This window comes from Apis laboriosa, unplaced genomic scaffold (genome assembly GCF_014066325.1).
Source record: "Apis laboriosa isolate Shangri-la unplaced genomic scaffold, ASM1406632v1 scaffold12_cov154, whole genome shotgun sequence".
Lineage (NCBI taxonomy): Eukaryota > Metazoa > Arthropoda > Insecta > Hymenoptera > Apidae > Apis > Apis laboriosa.
Window position 1 is genome coordinate 5,068,832 of NW_025221207.1, and position 25,678 is coordinate 5,094,509.

At 40.6% G+C, this 25,678-nt stretch overlaps 1 protein-coding gene across 7 annotated transcripts in view; it reads right to left on the reverse strand.

The window, feature by feature from the left end:
• Window positions 1–25,678, reverse strand: part of LOC122720392 (transcription factor AP-2-epsilon) — a 236,919-nt gene that overhangs the window by 180,292 nt on the left and 30,949 nt on the right. For all 7 annotated transcript variants that reach the window (XR_006347761.1, XM_043947085.1, XM_043947084.1 and 4 more), the window contains one exon: window positions 24,646–24,837. Coding sequence is in view for 6 of the 7 variants with exons in the window: in XM_043947085.1 (XP_043803020.1) it covers window positions 24,646–24,681 (36 nt within the window). In the remaining variant the exon portion in view is untranslated. The remainder of the gene's footprint in view (window positions 1–24,645; window positions 24,838–25,678) is intronic.

The following is a 25,678-nucleotide window of genomic DNA, read 5'->3' on the forward strand; positions in this document are numbered from 1 at the left end:
CACGATCCTTAACGATGATAACGTCGCTTGGAAAAAAGAAAGGGTGTGAGTCGATCGAATTTTAAACTTTCTATACGGGTGCACGTGTGCACATTGAAAAGCGTCGAAGTAGTAATTTATCTTTTGCACGAGTTGGAAGAACCTCGTTAATACTACTTATTCAATAAGTTATTTATTTTTTCCTCTCGAGTTATCTCGCTTCCGCAATTGTGTATACACTAGAGAAAATTAATTTAGTTTTTCCCATTATGATATCATCCGTATATCGATAAACGATCTCGTGATTACTCGAATAAATAAGTATATAAATATATATATATCAATGATCTTGACATTTGTATAAAAATTTAAGATAATATATATATATAATATATATAAAAAAAAAAAGTAGAGCGTACCAATTGGATTAAATCTATTGACATAGTTTATCTACGAACGATAGTGTTCTTACGATATCTTCTTGGACAAACGATTTTTTAAAACGTGATTAAATACGTGCATCGAAAGATCCATTCAAAATAAACGTTATTCGTTATTAATTACGACTCGTGACTTAATAATCACGATTTCTAATAACGAAATAAAGAGGAAATCGTTAGAATTAGATTCACTTATAAACTCGCCCTATCTTTCGACGAATCAATTTAATTTATTCAATCTCATTTTAATCAATATACACGAGCCCTCCTCGATGTACGAAGGAAAATACGTTCGAAAGAGTAATCGTAAGATTTTTTTGCGCGCACGAGGGCAATGGCGTGATTTCTGTTTTCGTTCGAGCAACGCGAAGACATTTTATTGTCAATGGGTGGTCGGTCCGCGACTCGAGGGACCGAGGAAAGAATGCGAGGCAAGGGCTCTCTTCCTGGCCGGACGTGGCCACGAAGACTTCTTCTCGGCTACATAATTAGCCGACATCTATCAGCCTGCAGCTATCGCAGCGTACCCCGGTGTAGTCCAAGACAAGTCTCCAAGACGCTACACTACCCTCGAATCCGCATTGTACACGGCATTTTTTATCCCATCGAATGGGACAAAATTATCTATAACGCGAGTTATCTCGAGAGACCGTTTAAATTTCTCGAGGACTGATCGAAGGACTAGGCCATCATCGTCTTCGGATCGGTTATGCTATTATTAAGGCCAATTACATTTTACTCGCGAATGGTTGCTAATTACCATTAAAACGTCGAGGAGCGTTATATCGTGTATTCGAGAGTGTATGAAGTCATTTCGAACGAAAACGGGTGGGATAGGCAGGGATAAAAATGAGAATGAAAACGGAAGGAGGAAGAAAAATTGGGTAGGAAAGATGCGAAGGGATACGCGAACATATTTTTCCAGATAATAATCGTAATAAACGAGATAAGATTAAATCGATAACGGAGCGTTTTTAAGAGCGTTTTCGAACGTTATTTGTAGATAATAAAATAGATATTTATAGAATACAGTATCGATAAAACTAAATCCTCTCCGAAAACTTTTCTATTCCTCGCGAGGAGCTTCTTTCTTTTATCGATCGTTTGAAAAAATTAACAAATGAATCGTTTAAGAGCACGGAAAGAAATCGAGCGTTAACTCCACTTCTTCCATTTGCTTCAAATTAAGCAGTTGCGTTACACGTTTCAAAATTCGTGACATTTTAAAAGTAATCCTCTCCCCTCGTATCGACGATACGTGAGCACGGTGTTAATACAATTCCCCGCGCATTAATATCCAAACACAAGATTAAAACACAAGATTAAAACACAAGATAATACGTACGAATCGTACGTATATGCGTATTATTATGATTTAATGCTTCGTAATTGCTATCTCCGAGTTAACCAACTGCAGATTAATCGTCCAGATTGTATAACACTAACGAACAAATTACCATCGAACGATTTGCCCGCTACGGTTTTACGCGTAGAAGATCGATCAACGCGAAACAGTAATTTCGAATTTTCCAATTAAACGAATAAACTATTAAACGGAGGGGACGATTTTTTTTAATATCGTCCTGCAGAGAAAGAGGTCTCGAATCGATTACTCGTGCCCACTTTCACCGTCCATTTTTCATAAATAAATTTACGATGCATCTCCAACGAGTCGTAAAAATTAAATCTGTCTGATTTCAAGCGAGAAAAAAGAGAGTGCAAGAGAGTTCTTCTTCTCTCGGTAAAGAAGTCTTGCACCGACGATATTTCACGTGACAAGAGTGGATAAAGCGGAAATTTTTGATCGATTTTCAGAAGAGAGAGGATCCTTCTCACGCGGCTTCGAGACTTAACTAATTATTTTGTCAGCCGCGTCAGAGAGAGAGAGAGGCAAGCCTCGAATCGACAGGTGAACAGGCGCCTCCTCCTCGTGCATGTCAAACGATTTGTCCCTCAAAATATTGAATTCGTCGTTTACCATCGAACCCCAACCCACGTTTCACGGGTATTAATTTTCGTCTATCGGCTATCAACCGAGCCGGTATATCTCGGAAAACTTGCCAATCAGTGGAAGGCCGGGAATATCCGCGATTCCATTTACAATTGGGCGCACTGCCACTGACGTTTTTCAAATTAAAGTCTCTCTTATATATCCGCTGATAGCGTCCGATCCACGGCTATATAACGTATCGAATGGATCTTCCAGTTTCGTTACCAGCGGATTGATATATATATATATTGGAAAATTGGCTCAAGGCTTCACCGATATCGATATATTCGCAATTTTTTCATGATTATTACATACCCGTGCTTCTTATTGCGACAAGATTTGTAATCCCAGAGAGTTCAATTATTAATGATATTTTGTTTACACCAATCGTGAAATAGTAAAATCGATAACGATTTTAATCGATCGTTCGAATATTTGAGTAAACGCAGCAGGTTAATATCGGTAGTAGTCAAATGGTAATGCGATATTGGTGGACCAGACACCGAATTCGCCCTATTAATCCGTCAACAGGGCTTAAACTCGCCCTATCGCGCGAGTCTCTGAAGGCGACTTTTTAAACTCGAACAACGGGTTTTTCGAAGGGAGAAAAGCTATCCTCGAGTTTACCATCGGGAACGATTCGTATGCAGATGATCGGCCGGTAATTAGAGTTCATTCGAGCCGTGTACACGGTACAATCGATCCGTGTACAATGAGTGCTCGACTCGACGCGGTTGATAATAATAATATCGATACGTTTACCCGATCGAGACCGAGGCCGATTATTATTATTTACAGGATTTTATGTCTTTGTGCGTGGCGCGCGCGTTCAACCGGCCCGGTTCAAACTTATTACACGGAATAATAATAACAGGAGGGAGGCAGGAGGGATGTTATCTGGGTGGCGTATCGAAGAGGGATTGTCCGAGTTAATGGGCCAGTCTTTGTCCAGGAATCTTAATCATTCTGCGCGCTCGTCGATAATCGGAAACATCAAGTTAAGATGTAGCGTAAAAGATACATCTAACTATTCACATTTGAGTATCACCTGTCGAAAAAGTTTCATTCTTTCTCTTTTTTTTTTTCTTAACGAATTTAAAGTTATTTCTTGGAATAATAACAATGTAATTACTTTTAATTTATCAAGAGTTTTGGATTCAAGGGGTGGAGAAATATGTGAAAGATCACGCAATTAGCGTTCGACGAAATGTTAAATTATTCGAAACTTTTCACTATTATTTCGATATTCCAAATCGTTACGTGTCGATTATATCGAACGAGGGCTATAAAATAAGTTTTTTAAGAATTTTCTAAGGAAAATTGGTTCGGTGATTTCTATAATTACGCGTAATCCGGATCGGCGTTGGCAACTAGATGCCAATTAGAAGGAAATTGGAACGGCCAATAAATCTCGAAGGAGGCATTTTCGCGGCGGGGGCGTGTCGCGTGCGAGAAATTAAGGGGAAATAGATATCGGCCGATCGAAAACATGCCGACAGATTCGAGTGCGTGGAATCGGTGCCTCTAATTTACAACCTGATAACTCTAATTAAAGCAAGCTGTAGAGCCGTTGACCTACATCGATAAAATTGGCTAACGCTTGTCGCGATAATTCATACAACTTGGACTTAATTGATAGAAAGATTTAAACGTTGCGATGACTCGCAATCTGCTGGAACGTGAAACGAGAAATTTTATATAACGGTTCGATCGATGGGGAATTTAAATGATTCCTATAATTTCTAACTGCCTGAACGTGCGAAGAGAAATTTTTTTCTCGATTTGAAAAATTGAAAATTTCGATTAAACGATTCTTTTTTTTTGGATTTGCTTATTTACGAAATACTTTGGTTATATAAATTTATGACACGAGATCGTATATCGTTACATAATGCAACACCGTTTATTTCGACGTTTACAGGTTAGCAAGTCACCCACGGCCCTATTGGAACACAAAAACGCGCGTAGAAATTCGCATTCGCGCCACGGGGCAAATGGAAATGCGTGCTTCGATTGATATTCGTACATGCATCCGTTTTATAACGCTCATAATTACTACAAGCTTCGAGCGTCTATGCTCTGATCTCCGCCAAAAATTTATTAAACCGCTCGTCGAGCAATAACCGATAAACCCTAATCCCGCGCGATCTACAACAACCCCCTAACAACTGCCCTGCGCCCTCCAAATTCTTTCCTTCGAAATTCTTTCCCGATTCGAAAAAACCAAGAACCATCTGCGACCATCTACGCAAAAAAAAAAAAAAAAAAAAAAACATACGTCAAAAATATTCGCGATGCCCCGGGCAAATCCTCCCATGCCCGGCTGCCTTCCAATACGCGAATCCCACGGATCATCTCTTTCACTCCTGTGTTTACCATAATTCATATTAATTGTCCCGGGCGCAGCTGTCCCAAATCCCACGCGCCACAATTTCGCTCGCGGGACAAGAGAAGCTCGAATAGTTTCGCCGTTCCCTCTACTTAAAGATCGGGCGGAGCGTAAGCAACCCGTTTCCATCCATGGCGCGTCTTCCGCGAAGCGAGAAACCGTACGCGCGGTTGAGGGTTGAAAAGTTCGTTTTTTCTTTTTTTTTTTTTNCCGTTCCCTCTACTTAAAGATCGGGCGGAGCGTTACCGTAAGCAACCCGTTTCCATCTATGGCGCGTCTTCCATGGTCCGCGAAGCGAGAAACCGTACGCGCGGTTGAGGGTTGAAAAGTTCGTTTTTTTTTTTTTTTTCGAAGCGGGCATCTCGAATTGGAATTATCGTCGCCCGGGGAAACTGGGCGGCGTGAGAGAGTCGTTGCACGACTTTGTGATGCCGTGTAGGGGAGGGGAGAGGGGGGGATCGGACGTATGTAATTTTTGGCGGAGGAAGAATCGCGGGTTAATGATCGAGAGTATCGTGGTGGTTTCGCCATTGAAAGGGATGTTCGGCGAATTCGCGTGCTACGTCTTTCTTCGAAATGCAAAACGACGGGCCCTTTTTACCCACACGCGGCGACAATTTGCTGGTTGGTTCTTCTTCTTCTTATTCTTCTTTGCTCAGGCAATGGATTGGAAGCGGAGTGTAGATGAAGAAAGCTGATGACATTTGAGACTCGAGGCTAACCGTTGATTCTTCTGAACTTTCGATACATCGAATTACAAAATTTGATAATAATGACGAAGACATTTTCTGCTCGAATAGGATTCCGAGGTTATCCCTTTCCCTTGCTCTTTGCAAGTTGAAGGTGAGAGTCGTTACTACAGGCCTTGATATTTCCTTGGCCGGTGGCTGGAATCGTCACGCATCAATGAAATGGCAATGAACGTCACATTTTCGGGATATATCGTCGAATTTAAGCAGAGTCGAACTTTCGCTTGTATATCATCATTGGAAACTTGTGACTAATGATCTCTGATAGTTGCATTCGTTCATTTGAATTCCGAGAGCATCCACTCGACCATTTATCCCACGATTAAATTTTCGAAACTACTGTTAGAACAAAATTCCAAAAACTTTCGAATCCACGAATCAATCTATCCAATTTTGTCACGAAAATCTATATAATAATCTAATCTATCCCACGAATTCGAAAGACTCGATATTTCCGCCAATTGTATCCTCGAAATCTCGCCTCATTCGCACGTCGAATCGGTGCCCGATCTCACGGGGCGATAATGGCGGAGCAACGGTGCAACCTCTCGCAGTTCACTCAACGCGTGTGGCTCTTTTCCATCGATGGAGAGGCCTCCGCGTATCGGTAACAGTATACACACAACTCGGACGGGCATAAGCCGAACGCTCGCTGCTCGTTTCCTCTTCACGGGTCCGCGGTGACCAGCCACGTGGCGGCGCGTGCCGCGAAACTAAAAAAGACCCAGCCTCCCCCTCGCTGCTCTCCAAGTCCGAGGTTCGGGACGAATATAATTAACCATCAGTTTTAGGTTTCTACTAGGAGGGACAACATTCTGGCGGATATATATATTTCCTTCTTTATCCTCTTTCGTTTTCGTGCGGAGAAAAACGAGGAGAAAAGAGAGAATCGGCGAGAAGAGGGCTCGAGGGGGTTTTTGGGAGGGACAGGAAAGGCGGAATATATTTGGCAGGTTGGACGAGGTGCATAAATAAGACAGGAGGGACGCTATTAAAACGAGCGTGGAAAATGTGACTGTGTTGCGAGTAGATAACTGTGTGGGGTGAGGATAATTGTCGGTTTCGTCGTGTAACACTTGTCCTTTGGTCGCGTTTCTAATGGCACGTAAGGGAATGTTGATAAAAAGAGATTTTTGCGTTTCCGTTTGCGTCTTGTTTATCGAGGAGACGGTTGCATCGGTGCAATTTTAATTTAATTAGGATGAAGAGAGAATTGCGAAATAGGTAATGCATAAAATATTCCAATATATATATTTGTAATTTTACGATACTCTTCCATCAAAGTCAAAGTTCATTTGGCGAGTGAAATTAGGTGGATGAATAATTCATCTGTTTCGAAATAGATGCGGAAGAATATGGGTGATTCAACTTGTGTGTGAATAAATTTATACTTTTCTTTACGAATTATATTCGTTTCCTTCTCAAATATTTCAACCAATTTTTCAGTACCTGTCGTCGACCGAAGAAACATCTGCCACGGAAGCGATCGTGATTTAATTAGCAAAGTAATTGCAGGGTCGAATCTTTCGATATAGCTGAAGGGGACGTTGACGGGGTTGATTGAAACGTTGCCGGAAAAAAATAATCCAATTTGACCAAGGCGGTCGTTATAGCGTTAATTGCGTATAATCTCGAGCCTCGCTGTTCCAGCCCTCGTTCCAGATAATAGTTGCAAAACCGTTCAACCGCGAAACCTTCGATCATACCAAACTATCACGTTGCACTCGACTACACGTTTCTCTTCTCGATTCGATACTCGACTACACTTTTTCCATAAAGAACACCAATCTATTTGTAACTTTCGTATAATAAATGCCAAGATTAGAAAAAAATCTTGTTTCTCTTTCCTCTTCGTATTCCAATTCAGGGAATATTTTCTTAAATAATTTCCTTCAATTAACTATCTAGCCCGTGATGATTTTCAATCATCTCTCGATTCTTCCCTTCCGCAAAAATGCATTCCTATATCGCTCACCATTATCGCGAAGAGCGCAACACAAAGGTGAATAATAGATAGATTACGGTAAACATTAAACGGAACGGTGAAAAACAGCCGCTGGGCCGAGGGATATTCATCATTTCAGACGATTAATTAATCAAAAGGCCGGGGCTCGCTGACAGCGGCCGATACTTCTGGTTTAAAATCGGCGGGCACGAGCGGGTAAGAGCACTCGAACCCGAACGAGCCGTGAAGTGCGCTTAATAGTGCCGTCTAACAAACAACGGGTACTTCCGCGAGTGCACTTCGCTTAGCAAACAGAACGGGCACGTTGGACACGTGCGAAGCTAAAATCATGATACTGTAAGCTTCACTTTTGTTGCGCCCACCCTCTCGCCCGATATGGGAGAGGGAACGTAGCTCGAAGTAGGTAGGCTAACACGATGAAGAGAGGAGGGCCGAGGCCGGGTGATCCAATTTGCGTCTAGCTGATTTTCTTCTGGCCCTGGATTTAATGGATTTTATTAGCGAAAGCTTCGTTTCGCGCGGGTATATTGATCGTTTATCGGTATGCACCCCGCGAGAAATTAATTCTGAAAACACCTAAACTCGATTAAAATTCGCTCCAACGATTAAATTCCATCTGTCGTATGTGCGCGAAAAAGGAAAGGAAAAAATAAGGAATTGGAATATCGACGACAAACCTGTGAATGAATTATGAATTTTACAAAGATATCTCTATCAATTTAGCAATAATATCTAGATAGACGTATTTCAGATTTTTACGGTTTTACAAAATCGACATCCACACTCCAACACTTTGTCCCGTTCTAAACAGGGGAAGGATTCCAAAGGAGGAGGAAAAAGAGGATCGAGAATTCGCGAGAAAAAAACGAAGGGCGAGAACGAGTTTCCACGCCCCCTGCGAGGCGGAGGATGATCGTCGCGAGCGAAACTCGTCGGCACGCGAGCGATCCATTAACCCGGGCGGCCCGTAATCACTGCCAAATTCGATATTCGAATCGAAGAGAGCCAGCTCGTGGTTAAGTATTAAGTGTCAGCGTGCAAAACGATACTTTCCATTATCCACAACCGATCTCCACTTCCGGCTTCCGGTTACGTGGCACGCCGCCCGGAGGCGGTCGGCGCCCAGGGCCACCGAACGGCCCCCAAAAAATAACCAATAAGCGACCAATAAAAGTAGACCGTTAAACGGCCAGTTGTTACTCGCGAGAGAGCGAGTAAAAGAGCTACCGGTTAATTACAGGTCTAACCCCCTCGTAGCACGGCCCCAACCGCCGCAGCCTTAATAGATCCGTCTTTCGACGAGCCATCCCGACCGCGTTCGCCCGCTGATTTCTTGCTTTCATCGTCCCGTGCACCCGTGGAACCGTGCACTCCAAACCGTGAAAACAAGTTTACGACGAGCAGATTTTTCGTGGAGGAGAAATATTCCCTTTCTCTCTTTCTTTTTGTCAAGGTATAACGCGGCTCTCGATACTTTCCACTAGGGATAGTGGGTAGTAGGATAATTTCGAGGATAACGGGAATTGATCGATCAAATGGAACGGAATTTAAACGTTGTCGGGTAACAATTGGACAAATTTACGGAATTATTTATCCATATAGAGAGGGAGGAGGGAATAGAGTAATTTCATACCATTCTATTTCAATATCACGTGGAACATATTCACACGTGGCTCGATGTAAATCCAAATTGCAATTATTTATCATGCGGCCAACAATCACTACGAGCCTCGTTCCCATCGTTCCATCCGAATTTTTCACCGCGATCAGTGAAAATTTATTCTTGCCAAATTCTGCCCCGCGCACCAGATCGTAGATAAACCAAATATAAATTGTCCTACCAACGAATTATAAAATACGAATAATAAAATACGAATAATAAAATAAAAAAAAAGGAAAAATTATCGGACAGATAGTGATTGGTGAACGGAAGTTGGCTAATAATAACGTATCGTAATCTATAATCTCGGGGGGAGTGAGGGAGGGGGGAGGGGGGCGCATTCTTCATCAATTTCGGCCACCGGTACTCGAAAAGAAACGGTCGACAGGTTGACTTCGCCGGACGGGGCAGGCGCGGATTCCCAAACGGAGGCTGTTTCGGGAGTCGTGTGCTCACCACGGGGGTCGTATCCCGCAGGGCTTCAGCACCGACACCTTCTTCGACCTCTCTTCTCTTTCCACCCTTTCTCCTCCCCCCTCCTTTCCATCCTCCTATTTGTATTTATAATGCGCATGAAACTATGCTTCCCGTTCCTCTGCCCCTCCTCCCCCCCTCCGTTATATAAATTCTACTTCGTACGACCAACCCTTCTCCTCTTCCTTCCCTCTCCCACGTGTGCACGAGTATCATAAATGTTAATGGCATTAATACGAAGGCGGTAGTGATACTCGAGGTATTTGATAATTTAATATTTGATCGTTTGCCGAAGCGCAAACGATCTTTTCTCGCCACTCCACTGTTTTGAAGTTCAGAATTTCAACCACTCCACTGTCTTGGAGTGGCAACCCCCTTTGCTTTTGTGCCACAATACCGCGTAGAAAGTGTTCTGGTGTTTCTCTCCCTCTTTGTGCAACAGGATTGTATTTTGATTATTGCGATATTAGGCGCTTTTGTCGGCCATGATATATATATATATATATATACAATTTAAAAGATATTTTCAACGTTTTGGATTTGGAACAACGATCGAATTCGTAAGTAACAAGTAAAGCTGTGAATAAATAATAATTCTTATCGTTTTTCGTTGTAATTATGCTTGCTTTTGAATTGCAACATTCCGATCCCGATATGTATACGAGGGAATAAAGTGAAGTGAAGAGATTCTTTTCCTCGGGGTTTTAACGAAAATTTCAATCTCGTAAGGGATTTGTTCGAATATATCAACGAGATTTATGCATATTGATTTAAAACAACAAAACAAGGCGGCGAGCGCGGCGAATTCAATGTAATGTAAATGAGGTAACGCGGGGAGGAAAATTTAAATTGGCGAAAAACATTCGATTGAGATATTAACATTAAAATCGTATTAATATCTATTGAGGAATTTTAATATTTAATTACGTGTACATGTGTACATATATATATATATATAATTCCCGGTTGAATTTTCATTCTACCATTCCACCGTATAAATAAATAATTCACCTTTTTACCCCAGTAAAGTAAAGCTAATTATCTAATTTACGAAACGTTTCATACCGGGGATAAAATATATAACCGCGAACGAAATCGAATAATTATCGTTGAAAGTATAGCGAGATTGATATTTAATTAATTTTTGATAAAACATCATGGAATCGTTCTTCTTAGAACGATGGCGATGATATTTTTTTTAATGAAAATATAAGTCGATCGAATATTGGAGCAGATTTTGAGCCGAAATCTTTCTCTCTCTTTCTCCGTCTATCTTTTTTCTCTTAGAGGAGAATCCAAGCGCAGCGTTAAGGAATTGATTAAAAAACAAAATGAATCACGGTCGATGAAACCCACGCCACTAAAAACTCATTAAGCTACAGATTCTGTCGGTGATTTATCGTGGATTATATTCGTTGGCGCGCTATGGACACGATATAAAACTACGCGACTCGTAATTTACTGCTGAGACGATGCTGTCGTTGAGAGAATTATCGACCATCCTCCATCCCTTTTCTACGCTCCACATTTTTCAAAATTTTCTGATCGTCGAAAAAACACGGCATCACGATTAAGTCGTTGTTTTTAAATTTAATAATCCATATATTAACTCCCGTTTCTGTTTAAATCGATTAATTATATACAACTCGAATCATTCCTTCCTTTTTATTCCAACTACGACCAATGTATCTCAAATTCATGGAATATCTTTGGTCCTCCTTCGGTTCATCGGATAGAATATATCATAGAAAAATCAGTTATTCGATCATTTCGCACGGGCAATCTTGAGAAATAGCGAGCCACGCCAGGTATATCCGCTAAACGACTCGTTAATTGTATTTTTAGGGGGCTTCCTGCGAGAGGTCTCAGTTCCTAATTTACCGACTCGCCCGTTTGGTTTATAGGCGCTCCGATGTACCGTTTATACTATAACCGACACCACACCTCGTTAAATCAAAGGACCGGAATATGCTTATACACGTCCCCCAAGAATTATAACCAAACGAATGGAGAGTCTCTTCTGGCTCTCGATCGAGCACCGCCATAGTCGAGGCGCCAAACCGTACGCCAATTCGTTCAATTTCAACGAGGAGGATGATCCATACGCGAACACATTTCCCCCTTTTCCCCTTTTCTTATTTTCAAATCGTTGACAAAATTATAATTCTCAAAGGGATAATTTCTAAATTGAAAGAATTTAGCTGAATCACCACACGAAAGATAAAAATCTAACTATAAAATAAAATCAACAATAATAATCGGCCTAGGATACTTGCACAATCGTAAATAACGTGGAACAAGCTACAATTTACGACTTTGTTCAACCTTTTCCCCTCGTTATAAATATATATCGATTTAGAAAGAAACGAACCTTCCACGTCCCAAAGATGTCTCTCTCTCTCTCTCTATCTATCCAGAATCGAATCGAATGACGTAAGAAAAAAAAGATTACTTTTCAACTACTATTCTTTCGCTTCCTCTTTCGCGATTCAAACTTTTCCCCCGATCGATCGTCCCATCCGCGAGGCCACGGCTTCGACAAGAGGAGGAATCGCGCACGAAAGTGTCCACGAGCAAAGGTCCTCCAAGATTCAAATGGACGCTCTTTATTAGGTCACCCTGTACAGAAGTTCGCGAACGGCGGACGCGGTTGCGAATGCGGGAGAAAGAAAGGAAAGAGAAAAGGAGAGAGAGAGAGAGAGAGAAAAAAGAAAAAGAAAAAAGAAAAGGAGAGAGCCGTGGTTGGTGTTGGAGAGAGACAAAGGGACGGATGGAGAGGAGGAGCGAGAGAGAGGGTAAGCATCAGCCGTATGGACTTATCCAGCAACGTAGCCCGAAAATAATAAATCTCTGAGCGTGCTGCGGGATTATTAAAAGAGTCCCTGGCTCGTTCCCCTTCGGTGGAGGAGAGAGAGAGAGTGAGAGAGAGAGAGAGAGAGAGAGAGAAAAGAAGGGGGGAGGGGCGTAAAAGAGAAACAAAACGCATTACCGTTTCTTAATGAAGCTGAGGGATACGAACGAGCCGAGGCAACGAACGAGGAGAGGAACGCAGCAACCAACGCGCCGCGCCGGTGTGCAAACGGCACACCGGCCGACCGACAGACGGACGGACGGACGGACGGACAGACGAACAGAATGGATGGACAGACATCGGGGATAGACGGACAATCGGGACGGTCCGACGTTCAGAACTAATTGGAGCCACGAGATATTAAGAGAGAGGCGAAAGGAGGCGAGTAAGAGGGTTGGGAAGAGACAGGGAAGGTGGACGGTGCCACGTTGGGGAAAAAAAGCGGATGGGGGTGAGAAGTGTTCGAAAAGGATCTCGTTAGATGGGTGGTGCACCGATCGAACGCGCCAATGATCGCATTAACGGCTTGCCCGCCCGTGTTACGAGTTTGTTCAACGATAACGATTCTCTTCTTTTCGATCGAATCTGAACGCAGGTTAGGTTGCACCAATCTTGTTGTTGAAATTTTAATCAAGAAGATGAACGGACAACAACGAGAAAATTGGTCGAACGTTGTCTCAGAGATGGATGCACATTCGTTGGACTAGTTTTTCTTTCTTTTTTTTTTTTATTGAGCAATATCAATTACACGTTGGAGAAGATATTTTGCAAGGGGCTGGTGGTATGCAAATGAAAACGAACCGGATCAAAGAATTGTTACCGAAAGCAAAAGGTGTACAAAGGAATAATAAAGGTATATTGCCGTTATAACTAAGCGTTATAGGGCAATGGTGTATACGCTCGAAATTGAAAATGAATATGAAATATCGATACGGAAAATTATTATAAGGCGAATGAAAACAATTCGATGAAAAGTTATAACCGACATATTAAATTATACGTTACGGTACAACATTAATTAGCAATTGGGCCGCGTGACGCGAGTTTGTTTAACGATATTGCACTGAGACGTTTCGTGCATTATAAACACGATATCCTTGTGCGAAATGATGTTTTGGACACGCGTTGCGTTTATTTGCATTAGCTTTGCATGCAGATGCACCAGAAATACGCCTTGGGTATCGTAACGAATGGTGACTCTCATCAACCGCTATGACGATGACATAAAGTGGAATAATATTCTGTTACAACATATTTCTCGAGTATTGGTAGTATCGCGTTATAAATCTTTCGATTTACTAAATTATTTCTATTTCCTTAATTATTAATATCGAGTAAAATAGTTAAAAAAAAAAAAATAATAATTAAGAAGGAAAGGAAATACACTTTGTATCTAAATCTTTATTTTAATTTAAAAAACGAGCTGTTGAAATGCTTTTTTTTTTTTTAACTTCTTCGTACGATATATTAATTATTTAAGATTATGGCTCCCATAAAGGATACGCTCATTATAATTTGACGATAATTACGAAAGGAAGAGACGACGTATCATTTCGAAGTGTGAGTTGACAAAAGGAAACTAGGGGCCCCGGTTTCCCCTACTAATAAAAGAGATCTATGATGATATTTTAATCTCTATTTTTATGTTCCCACAGATTATAGGCATCTTGGGTTACAACAAAAGCGAAATTAGCATGCTTCCACGATAAAATCTGTGCCCTCGTATCATTATCGAATTATGCCCGGCTGAAGATCGTAATCAAACTATGATGATTCACCTAGAAAAACGCCTACGTCGTGACGGTCCTTTCTTTTTTATTTTTTCCACCGCGTTAAAAAGGCATAAAACAAAACGCTCTGAATATTAAATTAGACGAGAAAAAAAGAAAAATGAATCGACCATCTCGCATATTTAATATCATTATAATTAAACGCGACGAAAGAAATTGCGATTTGCATAATTTATACGAGATTATGCGCGAGATATAAAAAAAAAAAAANAAAAAAAAAAAAAGAAATATAATAGGTGCGCGAAAAGAAATATCCTTCGTTAAAAAAATTAATTTTGCTGACTTGAAGAAATACACGTTCGCGTGAGAAATATTTAAAAATATATCGAATCGTAGAGAGAACGCAGATTTTCTTTATTTCAAGCGCAAGACCCTATTCGGTCAGGAGGTTTTCAAGTTCACCACTTTAAAACGTGTATTCCTTCAATTTTCTAGTCGAGTAAGCGTTCGTTGAAGGGCTCTTGTGTGTCTGGCAAAGCGTGCACTATCCTGTTACGCGATCTCTCCCAGCCCGCAATCAAAATTCAAATCACACTTTTACAGCCGAACATAAAATCAATATTCGCCCTTTGGACACGTCCCTAAATTCCATCGAAAACAAATCAATGCACTCCTCGCGTTCAAGGACCAAAGATATCGAGTGCTTTCCCCATATCTTCTTACTTTCGCGCACGAAATTAAAATTCGAATCAAATGATAAAATCAAAAAAAAAACGTGTACGTATTCTTTCGATACAAAGATAAAGAAATTCTTTCGATTAAAAAGATACACATCGATAATTTCCTGATCCACGAAAAATAAAAAATTATTTGAAAGATTTAATTTAATAAAAATTGAAATTAAATATTATATATATATATATATATATCTCACGCGATTTTAACTTAACGTAACCAAAATCTATTAATTATTAATTAAACATCCTCGAAAACATTCTAACCCGAGAAGTAAGCGGAATTACCTAAGCGCAAGTCGAGGGGGAAGTAAAAGAAGAGCAATAAGGAGGGACGACTCGTATACACGTTGTTGCATACCTGTCGACACGAAAAAATAGATCGTCTGACGTCTGCGTAGTCGAAAGTGTAGCAAAACGAAAAGGACGCGTCTTAGGCATCCGGAATAGTGCCCTTATAAATGGTTTTTCTATATTGCCTCGTGTCTGGCTCACGTTGGACATGGACATGGGTTACCAGTTCATTTAAATAAGTTAAGGGTCTCGCTTAGTGGCTTAGCGGGTCCATTACAGCTGGGCAAAAGCGGCTAATTACCTGCCTGACGTGAGTTATAAACCCCACTCCGGCCATCGCTCCCACCTTTGAATATTTTTAACCGGATCTCGATTTTTACAATGAAAACTCCCTCCTCCCTCCTCCGCCATCAACAACCAGGCGCCCGTTTCTACAAACGTTCCTGACCTCGCTTTATTATCGCTATGGGGACCCATTCTCGCTGTATTCCCCACTCTCTATGGAATCCTCTCCTCTCCTCTCCTCTCCTCTCCTCTCCTCTTCCGTACGCGCACGTTACACTTACATCGATACGTCGATAAGGGCGAAGTTAATTAATGTTACATGGAGGAACGAGCGTACACTGAACACGTGTATAGGTATCGGAGGTTGAAATAGACGGGACAGGATCGTTTAAAACGTACATCCACGTTCCACGAATCAGCTCTCGCGTTGGGTCGCGGAAGGATTCTGTTATTGACCATGCGTTTATACGAGGCGAGGGGGGATGGCAATCGGAGGTTTCGATATATGAAAAATTAACTGTCCACGCGGGGACAGATTCGCGTAAAAAACTGTGTATATGTTGATGAAATTTCTTATCGAAAGTAATTCGGCCCCGGTGATGTTATTCCCTCCCTCCCCCTCGATGTCGATTATATTTTTATAACCAGCTTTCGAGCTAAGCGAGACTCTTTTGTACGTATTATCGAAGGGCGGGGGAGGAGTTATCCAGGTTGGTTATCCAGGGCTCAATTACGAATGTTCGATACACCAAGCCGTAATTCGAGAATGAAAATTGTCATCTCGAAACGTTGTCGTTGAATTTACGTTTAGTTTTTTAACAAGCCCCACCGTGTCGAATCGAAACAATCACGTTCAACGACGAAAACTCGATTGAGATCGTGTACAAATGTTACAATGGACGACGAAAAAAACTACCCCTAAAAAAAAAAAAAAAAAAATAGGGGGAAAAAATAGAGAGAAAAAAAAAAAAAAAAGAGTAGAGAAAAATAAAACGAACGTCGACGACGAATCGTTTCCTAAATCGCGGGATCAATTTTGTTTTGCGGCAACGATCGGTTAAACGCCGAGTTTTTTTTTTACCATTACCAGCCGCGGCGATTCCTGACAGACAGAAATTTCGTAACAAACGATCGGTAAGGCGGCCCCTTTTGGACAGAAAATTAATCTAGTTTGTCATAACGTGGGCGGGTTAGTTCAAAGTGCCGCTAATGAGAAAAAGGCCGACCCGCGTCCTTCTTATTTGTCAATGGGATCATCGTGCCCATGAATCAAGCCGGAGAGATGCTCACTTGGGTTTTTCAACCGCGTTGAAAAGGTTCAGACTATTCTTTTTCTTTTATTTTCTTTTTTTTTTTTTCTCCATTCTCCCTCTTTTCGATAAAGTAGTATGCCACTCTCGACTAATTAACAATCGTAGAAATAATTAAAGATAATCAATGTTTAAGTAAATGATCCCCTTGGGAAGAATGATGCGTGTTACAAGAGGAGGATGTTGGTAATTAGGTATGCACCGTGCGTTTTTCTCTTTCTCTTTTTTTTTTTTTTTTTTTTTTTTTCCCCCTCGAGAAGTAATTTGCAAAGGCTTAAGGCTGGAATTATCCCCACGTGCGTTCGGCTCTTGAACTTGTTTAAATAATGCGAGAATACGGAAATTATAAAAATTGGATAATTTCCTTTCGACGATTATCCGATTAACATACGTACGCAACACCTTCATAAATTATATCGGATGGAAAAATGATAAATCTAAAAATTACATATATTTATTTATAATCGTTTATAACCTCCTTTATGGAATGGAAATGAAAAAAAAAAAAAAGTAAAAAAAATTTGCACGCTACCATTCCGATGACGTGTCGTCAAAGCGAGCACCAATTATTCGAGATACCAACGAAACGTTTCCTACGTTTTCTTTAGACCTGATACTTCAATTTTGCGTGCAGTGGCCCTAAAAAGCCCTGCGGGACTGGTTAGCTTTGGTTAGTGGTTGTGGAACGATGCGAACGACACGAACGGCTGACGAGATAGACAGACACTAGGGCGGAGGGAGTCTATTTCATGGTTAATTTGGCTAACTCGATTTCACCACCACCATTGCGACCAGCAACTACCACCCTCGAAAAACCAGGACCACTAAACTAGATATAGGGTGAATTCGATGGTCACCCTTCTCTCGCCGACGCACACCGCGCCAGAGCTCGTGGCCCGCGCTCTATGAAAAACCTCCGATATTCACCGTCACACCGTTTCGCCACTGGCGAAAGATGTAAATAATATTTCAAATTTTTTTTTTTTTCCCCCCTCCAAAAGAAGAAGAAACTATCGTGCGAAAGAAATCATCCGGGAAAATATCTTCGACTTCGCGTCTTAAACTCCTAATTAAGGAATTATCCTTGAAGCGTGGCAAAGTTGCTTCAATGAATTGAAACAAATTAACAGCGACTGAAACAAAGACTGACATTAAAAAAAGAAAAAAGAAAAAAAAAATAGGAAACGAATTGCGACAAATCACGGGAGAAAAGTCTCTTAAATCCCGTGAGACGTCGAAAGAAAGTATGTAAGAAAAGAGATATATAAAACGGAAGGAAAAAAGAAAAAAAGATCGAGCAAACTGGAGGAAAGAAGTCAGGTGTGTAATACGTGGTGTTTGTCGATGTGGCGAGAGGAAGATGTGGAGAGAGAAAGAGAGAAGGAAGCAGGGCCAAGCAACGAGCCGGCAAAAGTATGATCCTTTGTTTCCGTTGATACATAAGACGACAGCCGGAGACTAGCCATCTTAAGGCCGGTTTTTCTGCAACGACGCGGATAATCCTCTCCCCCCACGAGCGTCGGGGAGCACTTTTCTGACAAGCCGAACCGGGCCAGCGTCGTCAACGTCGTGTCTACCGGCTCTCTCGCGAATGACAAAGGGAAGCATTCTCGGAGAGAGAGAGAGAGAAAAAAAAAAAAAAAAAATCTCTGGAAAAGTTGGAAGCAAATATTAGTTGAACACTGGACTAGTCATTATTTCTCTTTGTGCTTGCAAATGCTACTCGCTACGGTGTCTTCCGCAAAAGGGCAGAACAAAGGAGCATGTCATCGTACAACCCAACCCAACCCAACCCTACCCTACCACCCACACCCCCCTCCTCCCCCTCAACCGCCTCAACGTTCACCTTCTCCCTTTTTTTTTTCGCTCTTCTTCTTTCACTTCGAATACTCCACCTTTATCACCAGCCACCCCATGCCACTACCTACCATCCACCCGTTCTTCTATTTCTCCTCTCCCCTCCCCCCTGCTCCTCTTCGACTACTTTCGCTTCGCCTTCCTCTCCTTCTCTTCTGTCCCTTCGTCTTTCTCTATCTCTCTCTCTCTCTCTCTTTTTTTTATGCTCGAGTCTTAATTACTGGAAGCAGAACGGGTTAAAGACTAAAACACAAGCCGACGTCGCTTGACTGATCACGGCGCGTCGCGTCTGACATCCGTGCCAAATGAAAACGGTCGAGAAAAATTATTATTGCGGAAGATATGTGACACCTTCTTCCCCTCTACCCATCCGCTATTTTTCTTACAAATTCCCAACGATCGGTTTAATCGGTTTACCCTCGCGAAACCGTATCTAACACCTAGCACCTAACATTCATTGACAATTAAATATTTAGATCAGAAGAAACGATTAAAACGAATTTATCCCGTTTCTCTTTCACGTTTATATATATTTCTCGTCACCCCTCTCTCTATTCCCGCTCGTTCCTCGCACGATTCCTCGCACGATTCGCCACCTATCGCGCGAAAAGCGATGAAAGTTATCTCTGACGGAAGAATTGCAACGGTGCGTCCAAACCGAATTTGCCTTCTGCATTATACAGGAATGTGTGTCCCGTGACATGGCCGGTGTACATAAGCGCGCATGAACAAAGTGGCGCGGCCCTTTGTGCCCGATGGGGGTGTGACAATGGACCTCGGCTCTCCGCATTGTCACTGGGTTAACCAACGTTTTCAGGGAGGGGTATCACGGATGTTTGGCATCGCAGTGGCTCGGCCAACATCGGCTCATCATCTTTTATTCAACCCTTTGCGTGCTGCGTACGTGACTCGCCCGTGGAACTATAATTACTGAACATCAGCCGCGTACATTTTAGAGAATTCCAGTTTCGCTCCGCATCGAAGTTTGAACGCTAACAAAGCGGAGCTTAGTTTACGCTACATGTCTCCCTTTCCACGGCTACCCGTTCCTCTGTCTCCCGTACAGAATAAATAACAATTGAGCGAATCGTATTCCGTTAGACTCCTGATACGTTTATCGATCTTATTTCCAAATTTACGTATGAAAGTCGAAGAAAAATTTCAATGCATGTTGACAATTAAGAATAATTAATCTAAGGAGTTACGCATCCTTGGAAATTAATTATAATTAGAGCGCGAATATTCATGAATACGATGTTTACGAAGAATAAAGAAAATTGTATGTATGATTAGAATGAATATATCTAAGCGATAATGTTACGATTAAAACAATTATACGATATTCAATCGAGATATAATTTCAATCGAGAGAATGGTTCGTATTAAAAGAATTTTCAGAAGGATCGTTCGAAAAAGTTTTGACAGTTTTACAATCCGCAAATCTCCGGGGCCGCGCGGCGGCAAACGTCAAACGGGGAGAATGAAATCGAAATTCAATTTCTCGTCCCTCGTTGATACCCGTTCGATGCGCGAGGATCTCCCCCGTGAAACCATCACACGATTACGCTAATTCGGCTATCATTTATTTTTCGTTCGCCCTTCCTTTTCCTTCTTATCCTCCGCGCAAACGAGCCACCCCTACCCTACTACCCCTCAACCCTCTCCTTCGGTGGTGAGCTGTTACACGGATCGAGCAACTTTGAAGTGCGCAGGGTTTTTGATGTAGCCACCAACTGTTCCTGCGTCCTGTTCGCCATGCAAAGCAGTGAATCACGCATTAGGCCCAAGATGAAGAGACAAATAATCGAGGTAATCGAGCATCGAAAAGCGTCCAACGCTCGTCGAATCGAGGGCAAACAGTTTTCCTTTCCTTCAAACGTAAAAAAAAAAAATTCTTCCAACGTATCCGAAAATCGATTGTAAATCTGAAACTTCACCATCTCCTCTTTCTATTCCATATAATCTTCTCTTCTTTTTTTCTTCTTTCGAGGGACGCGAGGAAAAGTGAAACGGCGTGACGTTCTTTGAAATCGAAGACAAATATCGATATTCGACATTCATCATAAAATTCATCCAAACTCAATAATCCTCCAATTAATTCAACGAATCGAGCTGAAGCTTAGGGTTTACACGAGTTTCCACAATGGGGGGAGGTCGATTTATATCGGTGGTTGTCGTGGCATCAATGGGATTCTAGGGAAATCGTAAAACACGACCGGTCCTTGTTCACTTAATCGAGTGCACGCACCCAGTTCCCCACGAGGACGATCGTTTCAACGCGCGAACACGAGCGCGAAAGTCGAGTGGATGGCGAAGACAAATATGCGGGGGACACGAAACCGCGGTTCCAGCCTCTTAACTCTTCTGATTCCGGCCAGGGAGGAGGGGAGGAGGGTACATGCGTGTACGTGTGCACGCACGTGTGCATTCGTACACGCATGTGGGACCAACCTAGATGAAATATTGGCCGTATGTTGTTCGTGAGGACGAGCCGTGCTTGCCTTCGTGGTTTTCCTATCGTTTAACGGCCGCCCGATCGGGGGAAGATTGGTGGAAGTCGCGGTGGAACGGACAAACAGCCGAGGACGAGGATGGAAGGTCGATAAAGGAGCAAGAGGCGAATCCACGCCGTACGTGGGAGCCGAGTATTAATTCCACGTACGGCGCACCCCTGTTATTTCAAGCAAAGACACGAGGCGATGCTCGCCTTTGCCACGCGCACGCATCATACTTTATTGGAAAATGTGCAAATACTGTTCTTAACCCCTCCCCTCTCTTGCTCTTTCTCTCTCTTCTTTGTTTTCTTTTTTTATCTCGCTTTTTTTTCGACAACTTTTCCGCATCCAACCGAGATCTCATCATTTGCAAGTGAATGGAAAATGAAGAGGAATTTGTGAATAAGAATGTGCACGCATTTAATTTTTATGTTAAAATATATTATTCGTAATTCGTCGCTACGAAGATGTGCGTGTAAATGTAAATCGGATCGCGAATTTAATTATATGTTCGATAGATGAAATACATATTTCGTTGAAACGTATCGAACGATATAATTGCTGTTTTTTAATTTGCAATTTGCAACAACGACAAACGACAACGACTCGATCGAAATATATGTAAACGCGTAAAGGATGGGTGTAACGTAAAACTCGAAATATCAAATTTTTATCACGTACGAAACGATGTTTCGTGCTTTTCGTCTCTCACGGGGATGAATTCTAAATACGTGTTCTCCGGGCCGGAAGAGAAGTTACAACATCAAAACCATCGTCTTTTACGTGAAGCCTAGGCAAAGCTAGTGAAGTTCTCTAACAATATAATTCGATATGGACCGAGTCTGCCTAAACTTGTTTCCGTTATCCGCCATGGTCGAGGCCTTACATTTCCTCCCGTCGCTATGTGATTTCCGTGGCTACTGAAGGGGAATCTTGATACGCGCCATACTGTGTCGAATATATCCCGACGTTTTTCATCGCACCAACGACCTTTTTTACGTTTCCACCGTGATCCTATTAACTTTTTATCGCCACGAGAACGTTTCTTTTCGAGCGAAAGTCTGGCGTGCGCGATTAATTTTTCGAGACCACCTCTGATTCGATACTTCCAACTTCCCTGTATAAGGGAAGCAACAGTGTTGTGTACTCAAACGGAGATGAACAATTGCTTCTCGTTATAAATCACTATTATAGTTGTGGAACGAATGAATAAATTAAATTTCAAATGGTTTGTAACAGAGAAAGAGGTATCGATACCACGTCTCGTAATTAAAAAAAAATTAAAAAAAAAAAAACGCTATTAACTTTCTTTCGAAATAAACGTCTAATGATTCTCGATATTTTTAAAATTGCGATCTCTCCTGTTCTTTTTTTTTTTTAACACATTCCATGCCGCGTGATTCGGATACATCCCACTCTGAACTCTCCGTTCCAACCCATTTAAAATTTTCTCCGTGAAATGGAATTTACAATAAAAAAATAAATGCTAAAAATTCCCAACACGAGAAATAAAAGAATAACCTCCCTTTCGAAACTATTGAATCGAACCTATCCAATTAATTTCCTAAAAAAAAAAAAAAAAAAAAAAAACGCTTAAACTCATAATGTCACGAAATGTCAGGCGTACTGTTTTATAAATGAACGTCTGAAAACGTTTTTCAGCCTTAACGCAGGCGTAATCGAGCAAACTGGTTCCCCTCATCGCACACAGAATGTCGGTACGCGAATCAGGCGTCGCTAATTTGCCTCGATAATGACTGCAACTACGGTGGAGAATTAACCGGCGAAAAGGGAGCCGCTGCTCGATCCGTATCTGATGCCTGGTTGGCTGCTTTATGAATGGGGAGGAACCTCGATGATCGTCGCGCGATCACGGAAGAAGATTGATCTGTCCCCGATGATCTGAGCCACGTTTATTAGGAATGCCCGAGGTAACAGGCCCTCGTTTCGACCGACTATCGACGCGAGTTCTCGTTCGTGATAATAGACCGAAATTGGGGCACGCGACCGATTACCTTAAAAATCCTATTTCCGTTTTTCTCGAGTGTCGAGTTCCGTCTACGTTTCGAAGAAATCGAATGTTAAATTTGATTGAACTTAAAACCAAGACCCGGTTTAACGCGTTCCCTTTGAGTTACTTGATCGATTTGTTAATTGGATTTTTTTTTTTAAAATTAAGAAAGAATCGTGAAGTAATCGAATTGTTATATTTTCGAGCAAATTGTCGAAATAATATATTTTTCAAAAATATATGAAAATGTTTAGAGTTAAATTTTCGTTTTATTTTTTTCAAAGGATGGATTTTTGTACAAATAAGGATCGAGTAATATATAAAACTTCACGGATAAATCTAGGCTAAACCGTCTTACTATTGAACTACATCGAATAACTTATCTACCGTTTGTAACCACATTGTTTGAGGAAATTACGTGTATTACAAGTTCCATCAAATTCTATCGCGTAACAATAGCGTATTACACAGGCCTCATTTAACTCCCTTCTATCCCTACTATCTGAGCTATTTAACATTCGATCTCAATTCCGCCGTACAATAACTGAATATTACTTGCGAATACGCGTTCACGTTCTAGACATTTTATACTACTATTTTCAACAGGGCAATGATTCCTAACCGGCGTGGCAAAATGAACAACGTGAATTCATCGAGTGCACAACTCGACGCCCATAAAAGCAATCTATTCGTCAACAAATATTTACCATCTAAATTATTGCACTTTCCGCGAATTAAACGGCACAGCTTCACCGTGTTACCTCTGTTCGCCGTACAACTACAGTATTTACACGATGTAATTGCATTTACATATCATTCGAACCAACTTTTGTGCGCAACAGTTCGCCGAGCATTTCTCTTGACTTTTGCACGGGTTAACACATGTCGATAGAGCCGAATTAATTGAACAACTCGAATCATTCGAGTTATTCCCTATTGTGGAAAGATAATTGTAGGGACTGTGCCAGTAGAACATTTAACAGTGGAACGATTGCTAATTAATGAATAAAAATTGGAATAATTTCCGATGAAAAATATTCCGTTAACTTTCGAAAACTAACGAGAGAAAAATATAGCATCTGTTAGCTAAAATCTTTTATACATATTCTATAAAAAGATTATTTTTATTAAAAAAAAAAATCTTTATTTATAAAACTAACTTTTTAATCTTTCTAAGATTTTATTTTATTAAAAATGATCTTTTCATAGAATATACAAGAAGATTTTTTCAAGTTATTTTACATGATTAAATTGTTAAAAAATTAATCTATCTAAGCTACCTAATCTACATCCTAGCTTTATTCTAGCTTTGATATGATATCAAAATTATTATGGTACAAGTATGACATAGATTTTCGATTGCTCCATTATTTTTGTTCAGAATTTGTGTTTCGATGAAAATGTAAGTGAAAAATTGAATTTAACACTTACCTGCCAGGCGTTGGAGTCCAGAGCGAGGTAAGACATATTGTTGTTAGTGTCCTCCGTGATTGTAAAAATGTTGTGGACCCTCAAAACCCGTGGCTGATCGGCACTTTGTCGATATGGAAATTTTCACTCACGTCCCAAGACGATCGGTCGGCGGCATCTTCCGTCGGTGGCTTCGACAACGTGCAATGTATTCTGAAACAAAAAAACAAATCTTCTAATTAGAAGAGAAAAAAGTATATTTTTGTACACATTTCTATAAATTTACTAATTGTAATAATTGTAAAAATTATAATATATGTAGGAATTGTATGATTTAAAAAACTACTAGATGATTATATATAAAATATTTTATATTATATATAAAATATTTTACACAATAATATTTTTTAATCTTTTATATTGTATTAAAAATTATCGACAAATCTGATATTTCTTTTATACCATTTTGTTAAATTTAACTTTTTAATTAAAATACTATATTAATTATTATCTTATTAAATCATTATATTCTTATACTGTGCGCTTGATGATGAATTTTGAAATAATTTATCGCATATTATCCTATTCTTAATACTTATTATATTACTAATTGCTTATATAAATCTAAACTTTTAATTTATCAAATAATTATCTTATTTTCATAATCCATTTATCTTCTGTTTCATATTTCCTCTATTGCGCAATTTTATATTATTTCCACAGCTTTCATTTCTGTACTCATTCATTATTAATATGCTATATTACAAGGGACAATAAAAGTAATTTCGTTTATACAGAAATAAATAAGCAAATATTAATGTGCATACCACGATTCAAAGCATCCAATTTTCAGATAAATCTAACGTACCGAAATAAAATTCACCATGGGAAAATAAATTTTTGTAAAAAAAAAAAAAAAACCAATGGAAATTTCGCTAATTTTAGCCGAAAAAATTTAATATTTACGCGAAAGCAGTTTTTTATATAACGTATTTTCGAAACAAAATAAAATGGAACCAACGCAACGATTATTTGTAACAATATATTTCGAATG